The sequence below is a fragment of the Ixodes scapularis genome, unplaced genomic scaffold (genome assembly GCF_016920785.2).
Source record: "Ixodes scapularis isolate PalLabHiFi unplaced genomic scaffold, ASM1692078v2 PGA_scaffold2__306_contigs__length_199485367, whole genome shotgun sequence".
NCBI classification, from domain to species: Eukaryota; Metazoa; Arthropoda; class Arachnida; order Ixodida; family Ixodidae; genus Ixodes; species Ixodes scapularis.
The window spans coordinates 59,665,472-59,687,968 of NW_024609857.1; the positions used below are offsets into that span (position 1 = coordinate 59,665,472).

The 22,497-nt window shown below is 44.3% G+C and overlaps 1 protein-coding gene and 1 pseudogene across 2 annotated transcripts in view; both read left to right on the forward strand.

Annotated features, from left to right (window-relative positions):
• The window catches only part of LOC8043699 (chromatin assembly factor 1 subunit B), a 29,618-nt gene extending 11,060 nt beyond the window's left edge, over positions 1-18,558 (forward strand). For both annotated transcript variants that reach the window (XM_040505219.2, XM_029987480.3), the window contains exons 8-14: positions 457-544; positions 8,181-8,347; positions 11,883-12,106; positions 12,171-12,210; positions 12,363-12,488; positions 13,091-13,222; positions 17,995-18,558. In XM_040505219.2, the coding sequence (XP_040361153.2) occupies positions 457-544; positions 8,181-8,347; positions 11,883-12,106; positions 12,171-12,210; positions 12,363-12,488; positions 13,091-13,222; positions 17,995-18,409 (1,192 nt within the window). In that variant the 3' untranslated portion in view covers positions 18,410-18,558. The remainder of the gene's footprint in view (positions 1-456; positions 545-8,180; positions 8,348-11,882; positions 12,107-12,170; positions 12,211-12,362; positions 12,489-13,090; positions 13,223-17,994) is intronic.
• Positions 5,401-7,575, forward strand: LOC121048647 (annotated as a pseudogene).
• Positions 18,559-22,497: the final 3,939 nt, after the last annotated feature.

A 22,497-nucleotide genomic window follows, 5' to 3' on the forward strand; every position in this document is an offset into this window, starting at 1 on the left:
CATGTTTGTTTGTTTTTTCTTTAGGCTTTGGCTCGGATACGGAATGGCCAGAAATCAGACTCTTTCAAAAGCTCGCTCCTCCTCGAAGGTCAGACGTCATAGCGAAGTCGAGCGGCCATTGGCAGCGTCCGCATTTCTCCTTTGGGTGATTGAAAGGCCTCAGTGAGGTTTCAGCGAAAAATTGCTCCAGAAGCGGGGAACACGCGCCACTTTTTTCGGAGGCGCGCCACTTTTTTGGTCGCGTTCAGACGGGGAATTTGTTTCCCGAAGCCTAGTTTTGAGACACAAGATTCGCCAACAAGATGCATTGTGTGTATAGACCTTTAAAGAACCTACTTTACTCTTCTTGTTGGCATGTTCACATCTTTTGTTAACTTTAGATATAATTATCTGTTGATTTGTCATGTTTGTGAAGGGTTCCACATGATGTTCTAGCTAAATCTTCCTGTCGCCCAGGTCTCTTCGTGTGTTCGGCACCCGTACCAAGAGGGCTCTTCACAGAGTTCAGAAAGCAGTCATCCCCCAGGCAAAGCTGAAGGAAGAGGTGTGTACCTTCGTACTGATGACCTCAGAACCACTATGGCTGATCTTAGCGAGCTTTGAATAGTGTTCCAGCCACATAATTGCCAAGAATATTTATATAACCGACTTGTCATAACTAGTACTGTCCACCGTCGTTGTGGCAAGGCCCAGTGTAGATAATAGAAGAACCACAGTGTTGGCCGTGATGTGCTCGGAACTGTGCATGAATGAAACTTCCTGCATAGTCCAAAACTTGCAAAAAAAAAAAAAAAAAGATTTTGGGGTTGTAAAGTGCATAAACCTTGGTTGTGTAGATTCAATGAGTAATCTGGTTAGGTGACCAGTTGTCACGCGGAATTCAAAATTTCTGCATCATTGTTATTGATATCTTTCTTAAAGAGCACATGCAAATAAAAAAAAACTTTTTTTTTTAAACAGCTTAGATGGAAAAAGGATGTCATAAAACGATTTTACAACGAAGAAAAAATATTTTAGAGCTATATTTATGGCGCTATACGAATTTGTAGTTGACGCCCGCGGGCGCCGCAGAAAAGTGGCCCTTATATATCACGTGACTGGTCCTTATTTATCACGTGGTGCTTGCGCTCTTTCGGAAACTTCCTATCGCCTCTAAAAGTAACTTATTCATCTTTGCTTGAAGTATAACAAAAAAACTAAGATTAATAAGTAACTTTTAGAGCCCAAGGGAAACTCCTGAAAAAGCACAAAGACATGAAGCAGACAAACTTGTACGGCGGCGGTGGCGTAGAAAAACACGTTGAAGCGGCGTCGCACAACGCTCAGCTTCTGGCGGCGGCGTGACTTTGCGGCGGCGGCGCGCGAGCCTACCACATGACCAGCAGCGGCTCCTGCGGGCGCCAACTAGAAATTTGTTTTGCGCCGTAAATAAAGCTCTAATTTTTTTTTTCTTCGTTGTAAATTTGTTTTATAATATTCTTTTTTCATCTAGCCTGTTTCAAAAAAAATGTTTTTTCCTTTGCATGTGTCCTTTAAAGGGATACTTCAACGAAATTTGAAATATTCCCGTCGTGTTAAAAAATAGGTTGAATACGATCCACAATATCCGTAAATGACAATCTCACATTTGTATTGTGAGCCTGGTGGCTGTATTTTTCGTTATAAACGGCCCACTCTGACAAGCGCTCGGAGAAGGCCCAGCGGAGACCACATGACATCCAATGCAATCGTGACGTAGGTCGTCTCAAGACGAGCAAAGCTACGGCGAGGCTGACGTCGAGAGGATGGCCTAGTCGTTCCAGCCACCGAAGCGGCTGCTTTTGTATGAATTTTGAGTGACGGGTTAATCTTCTGTAATTTTGTAGGGGGACAGTAGCGACTTCTGCGACACACAAAAGGCATTCTCGGGAAAAGGGGAGTTCCTCCTGCCCCACTTTTCTCGTTGTGGCCGGAGGCGAGACAACCTCCGTCACTAACTGTCAAGGTTCTTAGACGAGCATTACAAACGAGGCGTTAGCAATATCCACCAGATGCTCTTTGCTAATCGTTTAATTCGTTTTTAAATTCCTTCTCGTGACTTTTTTAACAAGATATTGGTATGTTCGATGTGGTGCTGCTTTTTTGAACACATATAGACCAAAAAATGAGCGCCTAAATTTCGTTGTAGCACCCCTTAAAAAGATAAGCAAGTGGTCTCAAATGCTTTTGAAAAGTAAGATTATTGGGCCTTCTTGCAATGTACCAAGAACATGTTTATTTTAAAGGGTATAAAGTTTTTTTTATGGCCTTCAGACAGGTTCAATGTAACGGGAGCTGCTTACTTTTTTTGTCTTACCATCAGTGATGTGATTGCTGTGCCAATTGTGCCAAAGGGCTAACCCTGCTACATCCTGTTACATTTTGCCAAATTATGAGTAGTCTGTGCCAAGCATGCGCCAAAAACCGATTTCGGTCACCTTTCAAAACCAAAAGGTGTCGCAAGCGGCCGCCCGACACAAAGTACCCTGCTTCAACTGCCCATTCCGTCCAGCATGGTTTTCCCGCCGTTACGCGTTTCGCGCTTTCGTCTCGCGTCTTTTTTTAAATATTATCAATGATAGACGTGGGTGTGTGTGGTGGCTCCGACGTGAGCGTGCCGGGTACCAGCCACGCAGTCATGCTGTGAAAGGAAACCACATTCATGCACAGCAGGAGTTACTTTGTCAGCTGAAGCTTTCACTCCTGAAAGCGACGGCCATGGTGAAATTATATTTGGTCCCTGCCTTCATCACTGTGGTCGCACGATGCCGGGTGTTGCCGTCCCCACGATCGCTGCAGATATGGCGCTTTCTAAAAGGAAACATATATACTTCCACATGTCCATCACCATTCCTGTTCTTCTTTAAATCATACGTTACTACAAAAATCCCTCTTTAACTCAGAGACTGCTGTGTCGGAGTATTGATTACCTAGGTTTCTCTTAGTGAGCTTTCTTTCAAGAGGGACCCCGGTACCTGAAGAATCTATCGCAAAAGAAAGTTGTTGAAGAGAAGTGAGCTAAAGCAAAGAAGGCAATGTCTGCACGCTGAATCCGCACGGCGCAATCGTCTGTCTCGAGTTCAGTCGTTGCAGAAAGCACTTCAAGAACTTTTTGACCTTGGCTTGCAATGTCTTGCAACGATGCGCTCAGGTTCTCTTTTGTGTGTGTGTGTGTGTTACTCTTGTACCTTGTTCGCCAGCCTGGCAAGCCTGCGCCGCTGGACTGTTTTTAGAGCGCAGCTCTTAGGGGCCCGTTCCCGGCTTGAGCGGCGTCGGAGTAACCAAGGTCACGCGACCCCCAAGGTCACGTGACCCCTCCCCCAGGGTCACGTGACACCCAAAGTCATGTGACCCCCCGAGGTCACGTGACTACCCCCAGGGTCACGTGACCCCCCGCCGAGGTCACGTGACCTCGCCGATGACGTCATCGTCACTGATGACGTCACCGGCATCCACATCGTCATCGTCATCATTATTAATGACGTCATCAGTGACGTCACTGATGACCTCACCGGCATCCGCATCGTCATCATCACTGATGACGTCATCAGTTACGTCACTGATGACGTCACCGGCATCCGCATCATCATCGTCATCATCACGGATTACGTCATCAGTGACGTCACTGATGACGTCACCGACATCCGCATCGTCATCATCGCTGATGACGTCATCGCAGTCCGCATCGTCGTCGTCACTGATGACGTCATCATCATCACTGATGACGTCATCAGTGACGTCACTGATGACGTCACCGGCATCCGCATCGTCATCATCACCGATGACGTCATCAGTGACGTCACTAATGACATCATTGGCATCGTCAGGTGACCCCCAAGGTCACGTGACTCCCCCCCCCCCCCCCCCCCCCCCCAGGTCACTTCACCCCCAGTACCCTTCCCTCCTCCTCCTCAAGAGCTGCGCTCTAATTCGGTGTTACAGGGAGTTGTAAACGGCTTTCACTTTTTTTGTCATATGCTCGACAGTTATATTTTGCATACAATTCTGGGAATCAGTTGGCGCCAGTGCGGAGTGGTATGGTTTAGGTTTCAGTCAAACAGCCGTTGTCTACGCTCGCGCGACGAAGCACACGCAACTGCAAGCCTGCTGAAGTTTCCCTCACGTGCATGCGAACATGATTCAATGACAGAGGCACCAGCCGGGACGCTTGCTTTATGTTTGTTTACTTTTGACGCAAATCTGGCATGTCGGGAACCAGTAAAATGGTGGCAAGCGACTTTTCAGAATTGCTCGGCAATGCCTACAGCACCGTATACTAGTGGGATGTCTCGGCAGTAAAAACACAAGCAGCAAGTTCCTTCATAACAGATCACATCAGAACGCAACACAACGCAAAGTGCCCTTCATTTGTACAGCCTTAAAATGAAAGCCACTTTTGCTGCTCCAAAACACTGTCTTGGCTGCTCCAAAAGCCACTTTTGCTGCTCCAAAACACAGGGGTGGTCCAGCTGCGCCAATTGCGCCATTTTGATAAATTCTCCTTTACCTGCGCCTTGCTGCGCCTAACGACACAAATTGCGCCAAACTGCGCCAAACCGCGCCAAACTGCGCCAAAAAGGGCTAGTCTGTCCGTGAACGAATCCTTTTTTGGAAGAAGGCGTTTTCGGCTGGCAACCCGGTGGGAGTTTTATTTTGTAGGCTAGGTGGCGCAAGCTGCCGCCCGATATAAAGGGTAGAGCCGTTACCATAGCCATCACAATCCAATTCAGGTTTCCGGCCCAGTGGCATTATTGCGCATTATTGTTTTGTTGCGACCGTTTTGATATGCGGCGTTGTGGCTGTTAATTTCTGCATCGCCACTACTAAGTCCTCTTGAAGATGAGCCAACGTGAGTACTTTTTTTTTTCTGCTTGCGTGTTTAAGTTACAGACCCCATAGTAGAAATTTGCTCGGACGCTCGTTCACCGGCAGACCAGCGGCATCATTACCGAACGTGGTACTCTTTTCGATTGCGTGGTTGTTGCTTGATTTCCTTGTTGCGAATTGTTGCCTGTTCCTTTTCATGTCAAATGCTGTAAACGATTGGTCACCCCTTGGTTGTCATACTGTCGCACTGCGTGCGAACTCAGAATAGAGCTTACAAACATGTTTAATAAATCGCTATAGTTTCGGATTCTCGGACGCCTTGAGTATATTTATCACGAGAAACAGGTTGACTTACAATTGTGTAAATACATATTCACCGCGGTAACTTTAAAGTTTGTAGATCATGGCAAAAAAGTTTTGGCGTATTTTCTTGGTTTGTTTAAAATTGTAATTTTGTCCTTTTTTTCTAGAGCGAAGCACCAAGTTTAAAGACTCAGTACTCAGTACGTTGGACTCAAATAATGATTAAATTAGTCTGTGGTGCAAAAAGGGGACTCACAAAACTGATGCATTTTGCGTCCTCTGCAATTCATCAATTTCCTGTGCACAACATGAAGTAGCTGCCATCAAACGTCACGCAGCATTGAAGAAACATGTTGAAGCTGCTGCAAGGCACAGAGATGAAGACGGAAACCTTCAGCCCCCCAAATTGGTGCAAGCCGCATTGGATTTCTCACAAGGTGCTTCTGGCACATCACTCCAAGACCAAGTGTGGAAATCAATTTTCGCTATGTCCGTTGTTTCAAAGTCTATCCCTTTCTCGTGGGGAGACAGTGCTACGGGAATGTGCGAGTGTGTGTTCCCGGACAGCGAGGTTGCTAAGAAGTTTAGCTGCGGCAGGTCCAAGTTATCACGCATCGTGTCCCATGGACTCGGCCCTTACTTCAAGTCCAGAGTTGTGAGTGAGCTGTGCCACCCAAATGTTTTCTTCTCCGTGATGATCGACGAAACCCCAAAGCCAGAGCAAAGAACGCAGCAACTGGATGTGCTCGTTAGGTACTTTTCTAACAGCCAGCAACAGGTTGTCGTTGAGCATGTGCAATCGTACAACCTCGGGCGTGCCACCGCGGAAGTAATTGTGGGCTGCGTAGAAGACGCGCTGACTGAGCTACCGAAGAGAGGGCTTGTTTGTTTTTTCAGTGACGGGCCTAACGTCATGAAAAGCGTGAGGAACAAGCTCCAAAAGGATATGCCGTCAAGTTTAGTTGACATCAACAACTGCAACCTTCACAAAGTCCACAATGCTTTTGCAAAAGGTCTCGATGCGTTTGGCTCGGATGTTGAGGAGGTCGTCCGAAACGTCTACTACTACTTCAAAAGCGCTGTTCGTGCTGAAGCCCTCGTAGAATGTCAGGAGGCTCTAGGGATTGCTTCTCATGTGTTTCTGCGTCATGTCTCCAATCGCTGGCTCACACTTCAAGATTCACTGTGTCGTGTCCTAGAACAATTCGAAGCGCTGAAGTCATACTTTCACAAGGCAAGCATGACAAAGCAGCGAGTGGACACTCAGAATCTTCACAGCAGGCTTGCTGCAGCATTTTCAAAGAAAGACCTTTATGCCACGGTGGTGTTTTTGAAGAACTGTGCTGAGCTTTTTTCTCGGTTTCAGACACTGTTTCAGAAGCAAGAGCCCCTGCTACACATACTCTACGCGGAGTTGCTGTCTCTAGTCCAGCGAATCCTCAGCCGTTGTTTGAGGAGTGCAGCCTATGTGGACAAGAGTGCGGAGGAACTGAAGAAACTCGATGTGCAGGACTCTACCCTGTGGAAAACCAAACCAGAAGTGGGTATGGACACTGAGCAGGCAATGCTGAAATGGGATCCAGGTGAAAAGAAGCGGTTACTTCTTGGGGCCCGTGCCTTCTACTTGGCTTGCTCGAAAGACCTCCTGCAGAAGCTGCCTCTTGACAATAAAGTCCTTCAGCACACAAGTCTTTGGGATTGCAGCCCAGCGACGTGGAGTCAGAAGTCCGATCCTTGCGATACCTTGCTTCGCAGCTGCCTCAAGTGCTTGAGAGCGACCACGTGTCATCACTGGTCCATAAGTGGCATCTGCTGAGATGTGACTCTGCTAACAGCCTTCAGTTGATGGAAGATGGACGGATCGACACTCGTTGGGCTACAGTATTTCAACAAAAGTGCGCAGCTGGTCAGCAGAAGTACCCACTGTTAAGGCTAGTAAAAGCGCTGCTCTCTCTACCTCATGGCAACGCGGACTGTGAGCGAGGCTTCAGTGAGAATAAGCATCTCCTTGAAGGCCGAGCCTCATTGTGCATTGTGAGCATCAACGGATTGCGGCAAGTGAAGACCTACCTGCAGAGGTATGATGGAGATGCCACAAAGGTGCCCCTGTCACCAGACCTGTGAAGCGTCAAAAGAGCAAGAACCCGGTATGAGGAAAGAAGCGCACAAGTTGATGCTTTCAACTCGCATGACAAGCGCTTAAAGAAGCAGTTGGAGGAAAGGGTGATCTCGTGCCGTGCGTTGCTGAAGAGGGCGGAAGAGACCATTGGTGCAGGGCTGAAGTGCCAAAGCTTGGAAAAAGTAGAAGGTGGCCAAACTATGTTAGCTGAAGCCAATGCCACTTTGTCACGCACTCTTTGCGAGCTGGACAAACTGAAAAAGAAATGCAAAAAGCATTGAGTCAATATTTTTTTTTCACCTGTGATATATAGCCTACAATCAAAAGGCAAGAAGTATTAAGCAATATTTTAGTTTTCATCTGTGATATTTTGTTACATAGTTAAGCTTTAGCTGCAAGAATGTTCTGTCATAAATAAAATGGTTTTCTTATGGTGAGTTCTTTTCTTTGTAAATTACTATATGAAATTCAGATGTTCGTGACACACACAGACATATATATATATATATATATGGGGGGTGAGGTAAGATTGACAAGGGCAGCCGTAATATATATATATATATATATATATAATAATAATAAAGACATGGCACAGAACTGCTCTATGTTCATGCTGCTCCAAAATGTTTAGTTTTCCTGATACCAAGGTGCTCCAAAACAAGCTTTTCCCTGCTCCAAAAGGGGAGTGTATGTGATACGAATTGCTCCGAAATTGGGTTTTTTTTGCTCCAAAAATTGCTCCAAAACCTAAAATGGCTGGACCACCACTGAAAACACTGTATTGGTTGCTCGAAAGGCCACATTTGCTGTTCCAAAACACTGTTTTGGCTGCTCCAAAAGGTGCTCCAAAATGGCTTAGGCCAATCACATCACTGTACTATTTATATCTCATGCTTGCTACCCCGGATTGCAGGGCAAGGCGTCCAGACTCTTCTACGACGACACCCTCAAGTCATTCTGCCGCCGCCTGGCTTTCTCTCCAGACGGAGAGCTGTTGGTTACACCTTGCGGGATCATTGAGCATGAGGAAGGAAAGGTTACCAACACTGTCTACGTCTTTGCTCGGACAAACCTATCTGAGTGAGTACAGTTTTTCATTAATATTTTAGAGGTTTATCATGCAACTATGGGAGGTTTCCTTTGTTGCCTTTGTAATAATAAGATAATAAAACAACCCCCCCCCCCTCCCCAAATTGGTAAGGCAGCTTCCTTGATGACTAAACTGGCCAGTTTAGACATTGCGGTTGCTAATTCATAAATACAAACAAATATGAAAAAATTTTGTTTTGAAAAGCTTGAAGACCTTATTCTTAGAATCTTGGAAATGTACTGCTTCAGTGCTTATCATATCAGTATGGGTTACATGTTTTTGGGTTGTGAACAGGAGTGGATAGTATCTGTAATTCCAGACCCTGTTTGATGGATGTGTATTAGTATATACAGGGCCCGCATGGGCCCTTCAAAAACCTTGAAAAAACCCAATTTGAAAACGGGCCCTGTTCTGGCAAGATCATGCACACAAGTTCAAACATATTTTTTTGTTTTTGTTAATTTTTTTATACATTACCCTTCAACGTGTGTAGGGAACGTAATCAAAAAAGATTTTGCAAAAAACACATAATTTGAAGAGAAAAAAATTTTCACTGAGCCAGAATGGCTTTTTGATTTTTGAAGTTTTTGTTTATGTCATGTTTGTTGACACCTACTATGCAACCTACAAATATCCGAAATCTCAAATATTTTACACTTATGATAGATTATGAGAACTTTTGATTTAAATATTTACAGCATATTTAACAACAGTAAAGGTTATATATTTTGCACCAAAATGCGCAAACATGGCTTCTTTGACGGTTTGTCACTATTTCTAAGCCGTTATCTAAAAAAGTTAAATAGCTACTGCATTTAAACTTGTCATATATTCTTATTAAAACCTTCTTTAGAATAATATACAAATTATTGCATTATCTAAAAAAATTGAAATTTTGATGTTGCTCCAAATTTGTTTTAAAGTACAAAGTTAAGAAACTTCAATTGGCAATAAAGAAACAAAAAAACAGATTTGTTTTGAAAATTTATAGTGATAGTTCTTTATCATACTCTTGTGTTTATTTATAAAAAGAACATGTTGCATCATTTTGTTTCCTTTAAGGTTACAGCGCTGCAAAGTGTGCCTTCCACGCCAGCATTTTTGCCCAATGCCAGAAACGCAATTATCTTTTGATTCTGTGTATTGTATAACTGTCGTAGAATACCGCGCATCCGCCCATTCCACACGAAGCGCCCATTCCCAAAGTTGTAAGGTCTGAGCAAATATGCGCTGTACATTAATATGTAAAATTGATGACCTGGACCTGACAAGTGCCCATTCCCCATTTTTTCGCAAATATCTTTAGATTTTAAGTGGGCACTTGCCCGGTACTTTATGGTAGACATATTTTTTTCTGCTGTATTCGGGTACTGTGCTCAAGTATTCTACTAATTAAAACAATGCCTGTGTTGCTTTCCCTTTTTATTAATCTAACTAATAAGGATGCTTTGCCCTTTAAAATTTCAAGTTCTAGGATCGTTAGCTGAACTTTTTCCACAAAGGCGGGACGTAAACAATTGTAATTGCTACTTCAACATTTTTTTTTTTTTTTTCTGAAAGTTGTAGGAAAGTAGTTACAGTGGTGCAAATTACATGTGAATATTTATACCTACATTTACGATGAAGTGGAAATGTTTGAGCCCAAGCTTGTTACACTGCTATTCATATGACGGTTGTACGTCCAGCTGACCAATGTAAACTTCTGACTTCACTGGCAGACTTTCAGTGAGACAAGAATTAGAATACCTAAAATTACTAATTTTAATTAAACAAAAAAAAAAAGGAGTAAAGATATCAAGCACATTGCAGCTGCCCACATTGGAAGAAGGGTGACTTGAGGAGTCTGTGTTTTATCCCTCTCCCTACCAGACTCGAATTTTGCGATGCACTTACCTGTGCTGCAATTATTCTAATGAGTGCTGGAAAATTTATCAGCTCCGAATGTGGCTACAAATAGGGAATGCACGAACTGGAGAATATTGCGCGACCTTCTTCGGGGAATTGACGTACAAATCTTACAAACTGCGGAAATTGATCTGCTTTGCTATATTCTTTTTGTGTTTACTAAGATAGTCACCATGAAATACACTACAGACGCTGTAAGCTGCTGCCATGGCTGAAGACAATCTACCAAGACTCAACTACACAGGGCTGGCAACCACTTCGTTTGTTTATGACCGCAGTGTGCGTCCTGTCTCGTCTCATGATCACAAGACTCCGCGACCTCCCAAAAGCATGACAGGAGAGAGAGAAAAAAAGGGAACAAAATGCGTTATTAGCTTTTCTATGAAGCAACATACAGATTAAGTCTAAGCACGTGGCTATCCTCTGTAAAGAAAAGTGCACCGGGAGAAAACAGGCAATAATTGCGTGTGTTCTGCGGTCCATGCCATCTCTGGTTCCCAAAGCCCCTCTTTAGGCTCACGAGGGGGCCACCGCCACCTTGTGGGGTTTTCTTTCTGTCTGAGCCGCCTTTCTGATTTTGCGCTGATTAGGTCAGTACAGCTGGTATTGCGCGCGTTGCTTTAGGGGCTCGCAGCATTTCGCTTTTGACGCCAGCATTGGCTCTTGGGGACGATAGTACATTGGCAAAAGTGCTGCTTAGCATTGGTGCCGCCAACAAGTCAAAGCGATAGCACGTCCCTCTGCAAACTGCGTGCACGTGAAAACAGGGTTACAACGGATGCCCTTCAAACCTCTTGACTCTGGAATTGGTTTTATGGGTGGTCGTGCCAGTCTTTAGGCTTAGCGGATTTGCTTTGCTTTTCGATCTGTTATGTCGAACGATGCAAGGCAAGAAAGCAACTTCCGCATCGGTAGAATGCCATTCTTTAACATAAATTTCAAAATTTCAACAAGAGTTTTTTTATATCGCACATTTAGACACATTTAGCGGATGCCCATAAGCACCTGGCCATAATGGTAGCAGTCCCGGTGGCTTTGTATCCGGTCTCGCCCGTCTGCCATCTTGCAATCTTGCTCCCCGTTCGCCTTGTTCCTTTGCATACTGTTTGCTACTTACTCCTGGTTTCCTTGTTCTGCGTCTGTTTTAGGCTACACATGGTGGACGTAGTTTAAGTTGTGCGCGGTGCCCAGTATGTGCAACTACAGACACCTAGAATGCAAGGGCAACAGGTGGCATCACCTACATTGTCATGTCGAACAGCCTTAGGAAAACAGCGAAAACAAAGGTGCAAAAACTTCTAAATATCAACCAGGAAATCAAGGAAAAGCTGCAGTAGCTCTACTGAACCTGTTACTAGCACGTCTTTGGCAAGTATGCCTTTTCCTAGGTATCGTGCAAAAAAAGAATTTTTGGCGTGCATTTCAAAAGGTTGTTATATTATAAATTTACTATATATAGTATCAGAAAGGGTCCTTGAAAATACCTTTACAAGCCCTTAAAAGTCCTTGAAAACTCTTGACTTTTTTTTATTTGAAGCTTGTACGAACCCTGATATACTCCCACTCACAGATGTAAAAGCAACTTGTGAGATAACTGAAATGGTAACCCCTATTTTACAGGCCGGCGTATTACCTTCCTATTGGTGACAAGCCAAGTCTGGCCGTCAGGTTTTGCCCCATCTTCTTCAAGCTTCGGGGTACCAAGAAGATAGAATCTGCAGAATCCATGGCAGCTGAAAAAGTGGAATCTGCCGAGTTTACGGAACCTGTTGTGCCGGAGACGATGGAAACTGCAGAGTCCGAAACAGCACGAAAGACAGATTCCGTGGAACCTTGTCAGGAGGGTACGAGCTGCAGACATTGCAAATGCGAAAGACACTTGACAATTTCCATTCTTTTTCTCATTAGACGGATCCAAAAGCAAGCTTCTGGATGGACCCTTTCTTGGGTGAGTATACGGTCCTTAGGTGTCTCAACTTGTTAGAGTTTCTTGCCCATGTTCAAGTACTGGAGTTTGAAAATTATTAACTACCTCTCAGAATTGAGGTGGAAATTCTAGAGCTGGTTTGTTCTCTAAAAGTATAATGATTCTCTGTGCAGGCTCCCATACAGGATGGTGTTTGCAGTGGCAACACAGAACGCTATTCTTCTGTACGACACCGAGCAGTCTTCTCCCTTCGCTCACATCACAAACATCCACTACACGAGACTGAGTGACTTGACATGGTGAGTTGATAAAGCAACATCTTTTTAAGGGTCATTCCAGGAAAGACAAAATGTGTGTCATTGCTGTGCTAAATTGCGTCATAGGCTGTCAACCAATTGTTCCTTAGAGTTCCTCAGAGTGCCCTCTAGAGTCCTCAAAGCGCCCAATTTCTGTTGATCATTTCTACCCCAAGTAAAGTGTCTGCCCAGTTTAACCAGCATTTTAATGCAAAAGCATTAACTGTCCCATGGAGCGAGCCGACATCATCAGCTTTGAAGCCGCGCCAAATGGCACCTGGTTTCCCCAATCCCAAGGGAGCGGAGCAAAGCTGATGGATTTCGGCTTTTGGTCCCATTGGCTGCGCGCGTCGACGAGGCCATCCCTGCCATTGGGGTATCTGATTTTCTCTATGTGGTCTGCTTCCTGAGATGACACTGCAATAGACAAGAAAAGAAAATACATAAAAATGCTAATTGGTACAATGTATTGAGATGAAATTTAATGAATGACAAAATTTCTACAGTTCAGGACTGAAACAACCAGGCAGGGGGCCTGGTTGGTTATTCAGCATTGAGACTTTTTACCTTCTGTCCGTTTGATGGCTGTGATCATTGTGCTGCAGGTCTCCTGACGGACTGGTGCTTGTTGCTTCTTCAACGGACGGATTTTGCTCCATAATAACATTTGGTGAAGGAGAGATTGGGAAAATCTACGACGGAGAGCTGCCGTTCAAGGCTGTCATCGATGAAGCCAGGTAAGCTTTTCCTCCTTGGATAGGACGGGCCTGTGAGTTTCAGGCTGTGGCAATGCGCTGCACGGCCCTGAGGCTTCTGAAGTATGTGACTTGCTCTGGAAGGCGTAACAGCTTGGCAGCACATCGGACGTGGGTATCATGAATTATATTTTCGCTCCTGACAGTACATGTCTAGACAGACATTCTGGAGACGTCTATTTGTGTAATGGCAGTGATAATTTCAATGTCAACTGTGAAAATATTGTTAAAAGTATCTTGACATCTGTGACGTCACTTCTGTAAAACGTCAAAATAGTGACTTCAGTATTTCGACGTCCCCCATTGGTGCTGCCATTGCTGTGGTAGCGTGGTAGCCGTTTCATGGTTTCGGAAGTTTTGTTCTGTTTAGCTTCTGATGTGATGGTGTTGTGTTGATGGAATCATGTGTCGTTGTGCCGCATGCCTAAAAAGTTGTGATCCTACTTGGCACTGGAAATGTCTTATTCAGCGTATGTGTGCTTGATTGGCTTAAAAGTTCATCCTTTCAGACAAGACACACAATGCGGCGATCTTCCAAGCTCTCGCACGTCATTTCGACACACATCTCACTTAAAATTTTGAATCCACAAGAAAGGAGAGCTGGATATCCCCCTATTTTGCAAGCTTGTAAAAAATGTATGTGCATACACTACATAACACTGAGAGTTTGGCATGCTTTTTGTGCCTCCCCTACTGTGCGAGTGTGTCTTCGTATGATTGCAAAGTTTCACTTTGCATCTGGCTTGTGCCCCTTTTTTAACCGGGTTTCATGAGTTTGTTGTTTAGTTTGGATTTTTATTTTTGTTTGTGTATAATGAGTGGGTTAACTATGAAACGACCGGGATGTTAAGTAAAATGTGAATGCAAACACTGCCATGATGTTTCTTGACTGGTGTGAATGAACAACAATGGTTCTGATGCATCCAAAAATATTTTTTATATGGCAGTTTGCGCCGCAGTTGTACAAGATACATTCACTTCCCAACAGCAAATGTTGACCAGTCAACTACCGTAAAATCCCGTAAAAACGCCCACCCAAAATGAAGAGATAAATGGTGAAAAACATGGGGTGGCTATCTTTGGGGATGCCACAGCAAAACTTTATAAAGAATTAATGATAAGCGCCGAGGAACCCGCTATAAACCAAGCAACGTGGGAACTGGCACCGCAGGTTGCCGACACGGCAAAGTCGCATTTCACGATGCGATAAACACACGGGAATTTGCTACAAACTTCTGTGTTACAAGAAGGGATACCGCACGTGGCCGACGCAACAGATTCACATTTCGTGGTGCGAAGGACTCGCAGAAACCCGCCGAGAACTTGTATTTACGGGAACGTATACCGCAGATCGCGGACGCAGCTAGATCTAGTTTCATGGTGCAATAAACACGGGGGAACCCACTACGATCTTGCCCGACACGAAAACCGATATTGACGAAAACCAATGTCGCACACGCAGATCGCAGACAAAAACGCGAGAAAATGCTACGAACTCCCGTGTCACGGAAACAAACACCGCAGATCGCGCACGCTGCAGCCTCGCATTTCACAATGCAATGTACACGCGGGAATGACTTGCAGTGTTACAGCCAAGAATTGATATAGCGCGCGCAGATCCCGGACAAAAACACGGATATCCGGCACAAACTTGGGAACAGATACTGCAAATAGCGAACGTAGCAGATTCGCATTTCACGATGCAATATGTGCGCGGGAACAACTCGCGTCTTACGGGAACGGGTATCACGCACTCAGATTGCAGACAAAACTGCAGGAACCCGCTATGAACTCGCTTTCGGGACGTACTGCTACCGCTAATTGCACCGTTGATGCGCGATTCCCGTCTGACATTGCTTGACGTCCGATGGAAATCGGGAGGTGGGCAATGTTTCGGAATTTTCATGTTACAGATATTTAGCCAAAAACACGGGATGGGCGATCTCTAGGGAAGGGGCATCATTACGGGATTTTGCGGTACATTTTTTATGACAACGAGATTCAGCTCAGCTTCTTTATCTATATAAAACACGTGAAATAAATCATGACAAGCAACGGTGCCGCATTCTGTAATGTTTAGCATAACCAAGCAAATGTTACCTGGGGCCTGATAGCTGATGTTGTAACTTTGAGAAGGTTTTTTTGCATTCCCCATTACTTGAAAGGTTATAAAAACTACAGTCAACCGCACATTTGTTTACGAAAAATGTGTGTTGAACTGCGATGCCGCCTGCAAGATATTTCTTTATCACCACTTTCAATCACTTTCCAGTGCGGACTCCAAAGCTCCAAAGTTCTCAGTTGGAAGACATTAAAATAATGAGAGAAATATATTTTGAAAGGGGACGTCAAAATGATTTTGAAAATATTTTCACGTCTTCAGGATTCATGGGCATCAAAATAATACTTGAAATTATTTTGAGTGTGGACGTCGAAATAGTCACTGTCTTGTGTAATTGCGACTAGTGTTAAACCAGCAAGCTGTAGAGATAAAATATGAAAAAGTCTTGATGCCTTATTTTTGTTAAACATACTATGCATACAACATATTTTTCCTAAAGTTGTGAATGAACATTCACCCTGAAAAAATGCCTGTCATTTTTCTGATCATCATACATTGATGAATAACCAAAACATCACTAGCCCTATCAAATTCATATGGTCTGCGATAGGGCTCTCTCTAGGTGTAATGCTTAAAAGAGGATCTGCTGGGGTTTCAAACTGGGTAGGTTAAATGAGAATACTGAGCCATGCCTCAGTCATAAGAAACATACTTTTTTTATTGCAGTCCATGTAATGAGCAGATATTTGAATGGTCAATGTCGTTATGCCACTGCAAAAAGGAATCGAAAGCATGCCTTAAGGGCTGTTTGGATTATATACCAAGTTAGCGTTAGATTTCATATTTATAAAAATACACAAAGCACTCTCAAAGAATACTAATTTTTACTCCTGGGTGATCTTGAGGCAAGTTTCCGGGATTTGAGAGTAGCCCTGGTAAACCCTCACAGTGGGCGCGTTCAAGGGATACTGAACCGAATTTCCAAGCTTGCAGAACAAGGCTAGAGGGATACGGTGTGAAAAATACGGATCACCGTATTTTTGGAAAAGAAGTGCGTGATTGAACACTGCCAATAAGGCCGACGAGACACGTCACATCACTATTCTCATTCCCTCTCCTCCTCACTACGTCCCGTCGAGCTGGTGAACCGATGCAAGGAGGACAGAAGCGAGGTCACTTCCTTCATTCTCAAAATTTCCAGGAGGACAATGACGTCGTAGCCCTCGCTTGATCGCTGTCTTCTCTTCCAAAAGTACTGCCATCCGTTTGAGATATCGATGTATGAGTGATGTTTTGGAGCTCGTCGCGTCCGGTTCAACATTTCTGCAGCCTTATTTTGCGAAATCCAAATTTCGATTCAGTATCCCTTTAAGACCGTGCTCTGGAGCGCGAGTGTTCGGCATTTTATTCACTAAACGGACAGGAGCGCCACTGGAAACTGACACTCTAGTGCACTTTTCTCTGATTGAGTATTTCTCGGAGTGCGAGTGACTTCTTTGCGCTCCGTGACATCACATCAACAAACAAGATGACTGCGCTGACAGAAACGTTGGCGAGACGAAGGGTGCAGCCGGACTGCTTTCCCTTTTTAGTTGAATAGAGCTTAATCCAGCAGGTAAAATCAATTTGATTCGAAAGCCAAGACAGTAATTAGCATTCCAGAAAAGGTTTGTTTGTACACCTCGCCTGAAAACGAATTCATCTATCTGGCGGTAGCGCGCCGATAATGCCGGTATCACAGCGACAGAAAAGTTGTCAAGGTATGACGGAGAAGACATTTGGACCGCTGCCCTTTTTAGAATGCTTAGCCCAGCCCCAGCGAATAAAGACACTTCAGTCGGAAAGCTGAAACATCAGTTAGCATTGCGGAAAAGGTTTGTTCATGCATCTCGCTTGAGAATGAGTTCATCTATCGATTGGTAGCACACCGATAGCACAGCAACAGAAAAGTTGTCAAGATGAGAAGACATTCAGTCCGCTGCCCTTTTTAAAATGATTTGCCCACCGAGTAAAGATACTTTGATTGAAAAGGCGAAACATCCGTTAGCGTTTTGGTAAAGGTTTGTTCATGGTATCTTGCCTAAAAACGAATTCTTTATCGAACGGTGATTTGCCGGTATCAGGGCAGCACCTCGATGTGTTCAGTCTCGTGCTGCAAGACAGAACCACAAAACATCTGACAAATTTGGCAGTTTCCTGCGCCTACAAGCGGGTTCAAGAGTGTTGTCTCTCATTTAAATCTAAACAGCACGCATGGTCAATAAATAATTGGTCGACGTAACTTTCTGCATATGTGCTAGAAGCAAGTCCTCAAACCTTTCAGGAACGTTAAATTATTCGTAGAAAGTTCCTAACGTCATTGTCTTTTTTTTTTTTTTTTTTTTTTTTACTTTACAATCTGCCTCTTTAGAGAGGCCTCCAGTATTTTATTTTAGAAATAATTTTGGCCTCTGCCACCCCACAAGATGCCGGGCTCGTCATAACCATGCGTTTGGAACGGTGGCTCTAGCGGGTCGTCGATAATTGTGCCGCGCTCCTGTACACTGTGCTCCGTCTAGTGGCTTTGCTCGGAGTATGAGACTCGGAGCATCGGAGTAGGAGTAAAGGAGTGTGGACTTAACACGCCCAATCACTCACCCCGTGCTCCATAGGACGGAGTGTTGTAGAGGGCATATATTATTTCATTTTGCAGCAACTCTCCGTCGAGCTCCAAGAAGGGGGAAAACCAGAAGAAAAACCAAGCGTCCACTGCGTCTCAGAATGGTACAACAGACGTCGGAGATAAGGTGCTAGAAAAACCCAATGCTTCTGTTGTTCTGGTCGAAGACATGGAAGTGGACAGCGTCATTGAAAAGAAGCTCAACGAAAATGAAACTGCTGACGAAAGCTGTGGCAAAAGCGGCGAAAAAGAGCTGAGCGAAACTCTGGAACACCAGCCCATCCAGGAACATGGGTGCCTTGGAAGCAAAAGTAACACAGAGTTGAGGGAAGCTGCTTCAACAGAAACAAAACCCTTGGTAGTAAAACTAGGAAATCAGGAGAGCGGAACGCCCCTGAAGGCACCACGGAGGGTCCAACTTATCACTCTGTGCTCAAAGAAATTGTGACTTGCTGGACATCTTAAGTGCCTTTGTATATTGGACTTTTCTTTTGTATTTAATGTAAGTTAAATTGACCCTCTCTTTACACAAGTTTTCAGTTTTCTTTGTTTTGGATTGCACACCTATGCTATAATAAATGTCAATTTTCTTAGGTATTTACATGTCAGCCTGCCTTCCTTACCAGAGCACAACTTTAAACTTTTGTGGAAGTCTTAGCATGAAGTGTGTACCGATGCTTTTGCAGTTGCAGTGATGAATTTGCACCAACATTCTGCCAAAATGTAATTTTACTTCATTGCTACACTGTCTAATTGTTGGAGTAGGCTTATGCAAATTTTGAGAGCCTTTAATTATTGCCTTAAATGATGTACTACTCGATTTGATATCTGTGTCAAACAATGACAGTACTCGGAAGTCTCACAATATTTTTCACGTTCATGGTCTGTTCTGGCAGGTTAGTTAGTTTGTTGAGTGCACTTATCGCCACACTTTGGTACACTGCAGTGAAGCGAGAACCGCAGAGCAGATATTGTGATTTTGCCTATCTTGCTTTGCCGCAGCACAACCGCATGCTAACGGGAAAGCACTACTCCAGAGCAGAGTATCATACACGCAAACGCCGGGTATATTATAGAAAATAAAAAATCGGTGAGTTTACCAACTCTACCTTTCAGTTGGAATTTCTGAATAGAGTGGCAGCTAGCATATATTGGCGACGTGCGCGACCGAAAGCGTCGTTGTGGTCGGCCCTCCACGATTGGCCGAAGGCTGACTTTGACGTCAGAAAAGGATTTATCATCGACGGAAATAAGAGGAATGAAAGAACTTTAATTTCGACGGTGTTGGCAGTGTTCCTTTGAGAGCGCAATGATTTCAAACTTCCACCATGCTATTTACAGACACCATCGAACTTGTTGTTTGAAAGGTAATGATGTCACAAGGGGGAACCGTAGGAGGGCGCCACTAAAACATCTCGCCGCTAATAATGGACATCAATATTGGGTGATTTTTCTGTTTCAAAGTTGAGAGTTAGCAATGATACTTTGGTATTTGAGAAGATTTATAGGTAGCGTGTGACACTTAAAGGGGGAGCGCCGATTCCAAGGATGTGCACGCCAAATGACACCGCCTTGTCCAGATCCAATGAGACTGCAGTATTATATTATGAACGCAGAAGGAATTAAGCAGCGCATGAAGATAAGCCCTGCCACTGACGTAAGTAAGAACAGCAGGGCTTATGATCATGCACTGCCCGATGTGAAGCCCAAAAAGTTGGCCGCAAAGCTCGACGCTGATTAGCTGGTGGAAAGGTAACGTGATTAACGCTCATTGGCTGATTCCAGTGAGCACTAGAGGTTCTGCAAAGCTACCACGCTTTAAAACCCGACTAGCGCCTGTATCTTTATTCCAGGAACTGCTATCAAGTTTATATGCCATTTGTTAACACTTTCACAGGTGACTTTTGTAGGCCCCGTGGCGAACTTTCTAAAATCGATAGCATGCCACTTGTTCATGACACTGGTGACACCGGTACCATGCGCCAACGTTACTGGAGCAAGCTGTTTCGCAGCTCCCTGTTCTCGCCTGCAGAGGGGAGTGGCCCAGGTGCTGGTCACGAGAAGTCGAGAACTAGCGGCGCTGCAGTCGGATCTTGCTTCCCTGTCTCGCGCGTTATCTGCTACCACTGCGTTGAGAGCCTCCTTTTCTTTTTCATTTCTTCCTCTTTTTTTTTACTTCCATGTGTATTTTAGCAAAAAAAAAAGATGATGAAGATGAAGCGTAATACACCACAGAGATCGGAGTCAGCGCATTGTGAGTGTTCTTTCTTTTAGTGTTTGAAATTTATTTTTGTGTGCGTCTGTTTTCTTGCGCTGTGAAGTGTTAGTGTGAATCAACAAGTAGCCGAAGCTCAAGTATTGCTATTCAAATGTGGCGGGCTAGTCAATCCAGAAGCAAGACTTGCCTGTAGCGCTGCTAGTTCTTGTGACCGCCACTGCGCCCACGTCGCAGACGGAGCTGTGAAACTGAGCTTGCTCCAGTAACGTTGCCCTGCGCCCGGTGCCATCGGGCGGCTCACAATGGCACCAAGCGTAGAAGTGTGTCCTGCATGAGCACGCGAAGTACGAGACGCTCTCGTGCTCTGTGACGCTTCACGCCACGCCCCTTCCAGCAGAAATGCACCGGATGGATGGATGGATGGATGAATACGGCTGAGCCCTTTGGATCGGGCGGTAGCTTACGCCACCTAGCCATTTTGTTTTACCATTTAAGCTTAGAATATTTAAATGTGAAATCTATATTCACTCCGCAGTGCAAAGAAAGTGAGGCTATGAAACCCCCTTGCCATCAGTGAATAAGAAAATACCTAGTTTTCTCTCGATTTCTGCCACCATTCACTTAATCTTTGCTTGGTAATCTCTACAGTCTTGAAATCCACTCTCCCTTCGCTGTCTCTAAAACCCAATGACTTTATTAAATCTATGTTGTCTTCGGTAGGCATAGGGTGAAGCCCTTTACAGTAGAGTATCAAGTGCTCAGCCGTCTCGTCCTCCTCTCCACAAGCAATGCACACTATCCATTTCCTGGTACTTCACTCTGTATGTTCTGGTTCGCAGAACACCCGTTCTTGCCTCAAACAGCAATGAGCTTCCCCTAGAATTGTCATAAATGCTTTCTTTGGCAATAACTCTTTTGTTTAATCTATAGCTTTCCAGAGCAGTCTTTGTCTGCATTCCCTCTAGCCACCGATCCCTTTCTGTGGTCTTAACTTTCTTCTTAACTGAGACTTGCTCTTCCGTATCTTCGCTATAGCCCAAAAACTTTCCTCTTAATTTCCTAGTGCGCTGTCTCCACTTTGTGTCTACACTCCTCATGTATAAATAGCTGAAAACCTTTCGTGCCCATTGCTCCCCATCCATTAGCCTCAACCTATCCTCAAATTCTACCTTGCTCACCGCTTCCCTGCTCTCAAATGATGCCCATCCCATGTCTCCTTGTACTCCCTGGTTTGGCGTTTTGCAATGCGCCCCCAAAGCCAGTCTACCTACTCCGCGCTGTTTTATTTCTAGTTTCGCATGCACTTCGGATTTCATGCATAGCACTGCGTTTCCAAAAGTCAAGCCAGGCACCATGACCCCTTTCCAAATCTCTCTCACCACCTCATACCTGTTGTAATTCCAAAGTGCTCTATTTTTCATTACAGCTGCATTTCTGTTGCCCTTACCTATTATATACTTTTCATGGTCTCTGAGATATTCTGCACCATCACATATCCATACTCCTAGATACTTGTATTTACTAGCTCTCTCAACTGTAATATTCTGTATCTTCAGCCTCTCAACTTCATCCTCGTTAAAAATCATGACTGCCGATTTTTCGCTACTGAATTCTAAACCTAATTCCTCTCCTTCCCTACCACAGATGCTCATTAATTCCTGCAACTCTGTCCTGTTGTTAGCCATTAGTACAATATCATCCGCATACATCAATCCCGGTAAGGATTGCTGAATTTTTTGGCCTAGCTTACTGTAAGAAAGGTTGAACCCAAGCCCACTCTTCTCTAGTCTATCCTCCAATCCTCTCAGATACAACATAAACAGCAAAGGCGATAACGGGCACCCCTGCCTAAGGCCTCGTCTTATCTCTATTTTCCCTGTCGCCTTTCCTTCCCATGTTATAATCACTTTGTTATCTTTGTAAATGTTCCTTAATAGTGCTGTTAGTCCTTCATCTAGGTTTAAGTTCTCCATTATGTCCCACAGGTTTCTTTGGTTCACATTGTCATAGGCACCCTTGATATCCAGAAATGCCAGCCAGAGCTGTCTGTTTTCTTTTTGCGCTATTTCTATACACTGTGTTAGAGAAAATAAGTTGTCCTCCAACCTTCTTTGTTTTCGAAACCCGTTCTGTAACTCGCCCAGTATGCCCTCGCAATCTACCCATTCCTCCAGTCTGTTCTTTATAATCTGCATTACCAACCTGTAAATAACCGGTGTCACGGTTATAGGACGATAATTTCTAATATCAGACTTATCTCCCTTTCCCTTATATATCATACTCATCCTACTAAGCCTCCATTCATCTGGAATATTTCC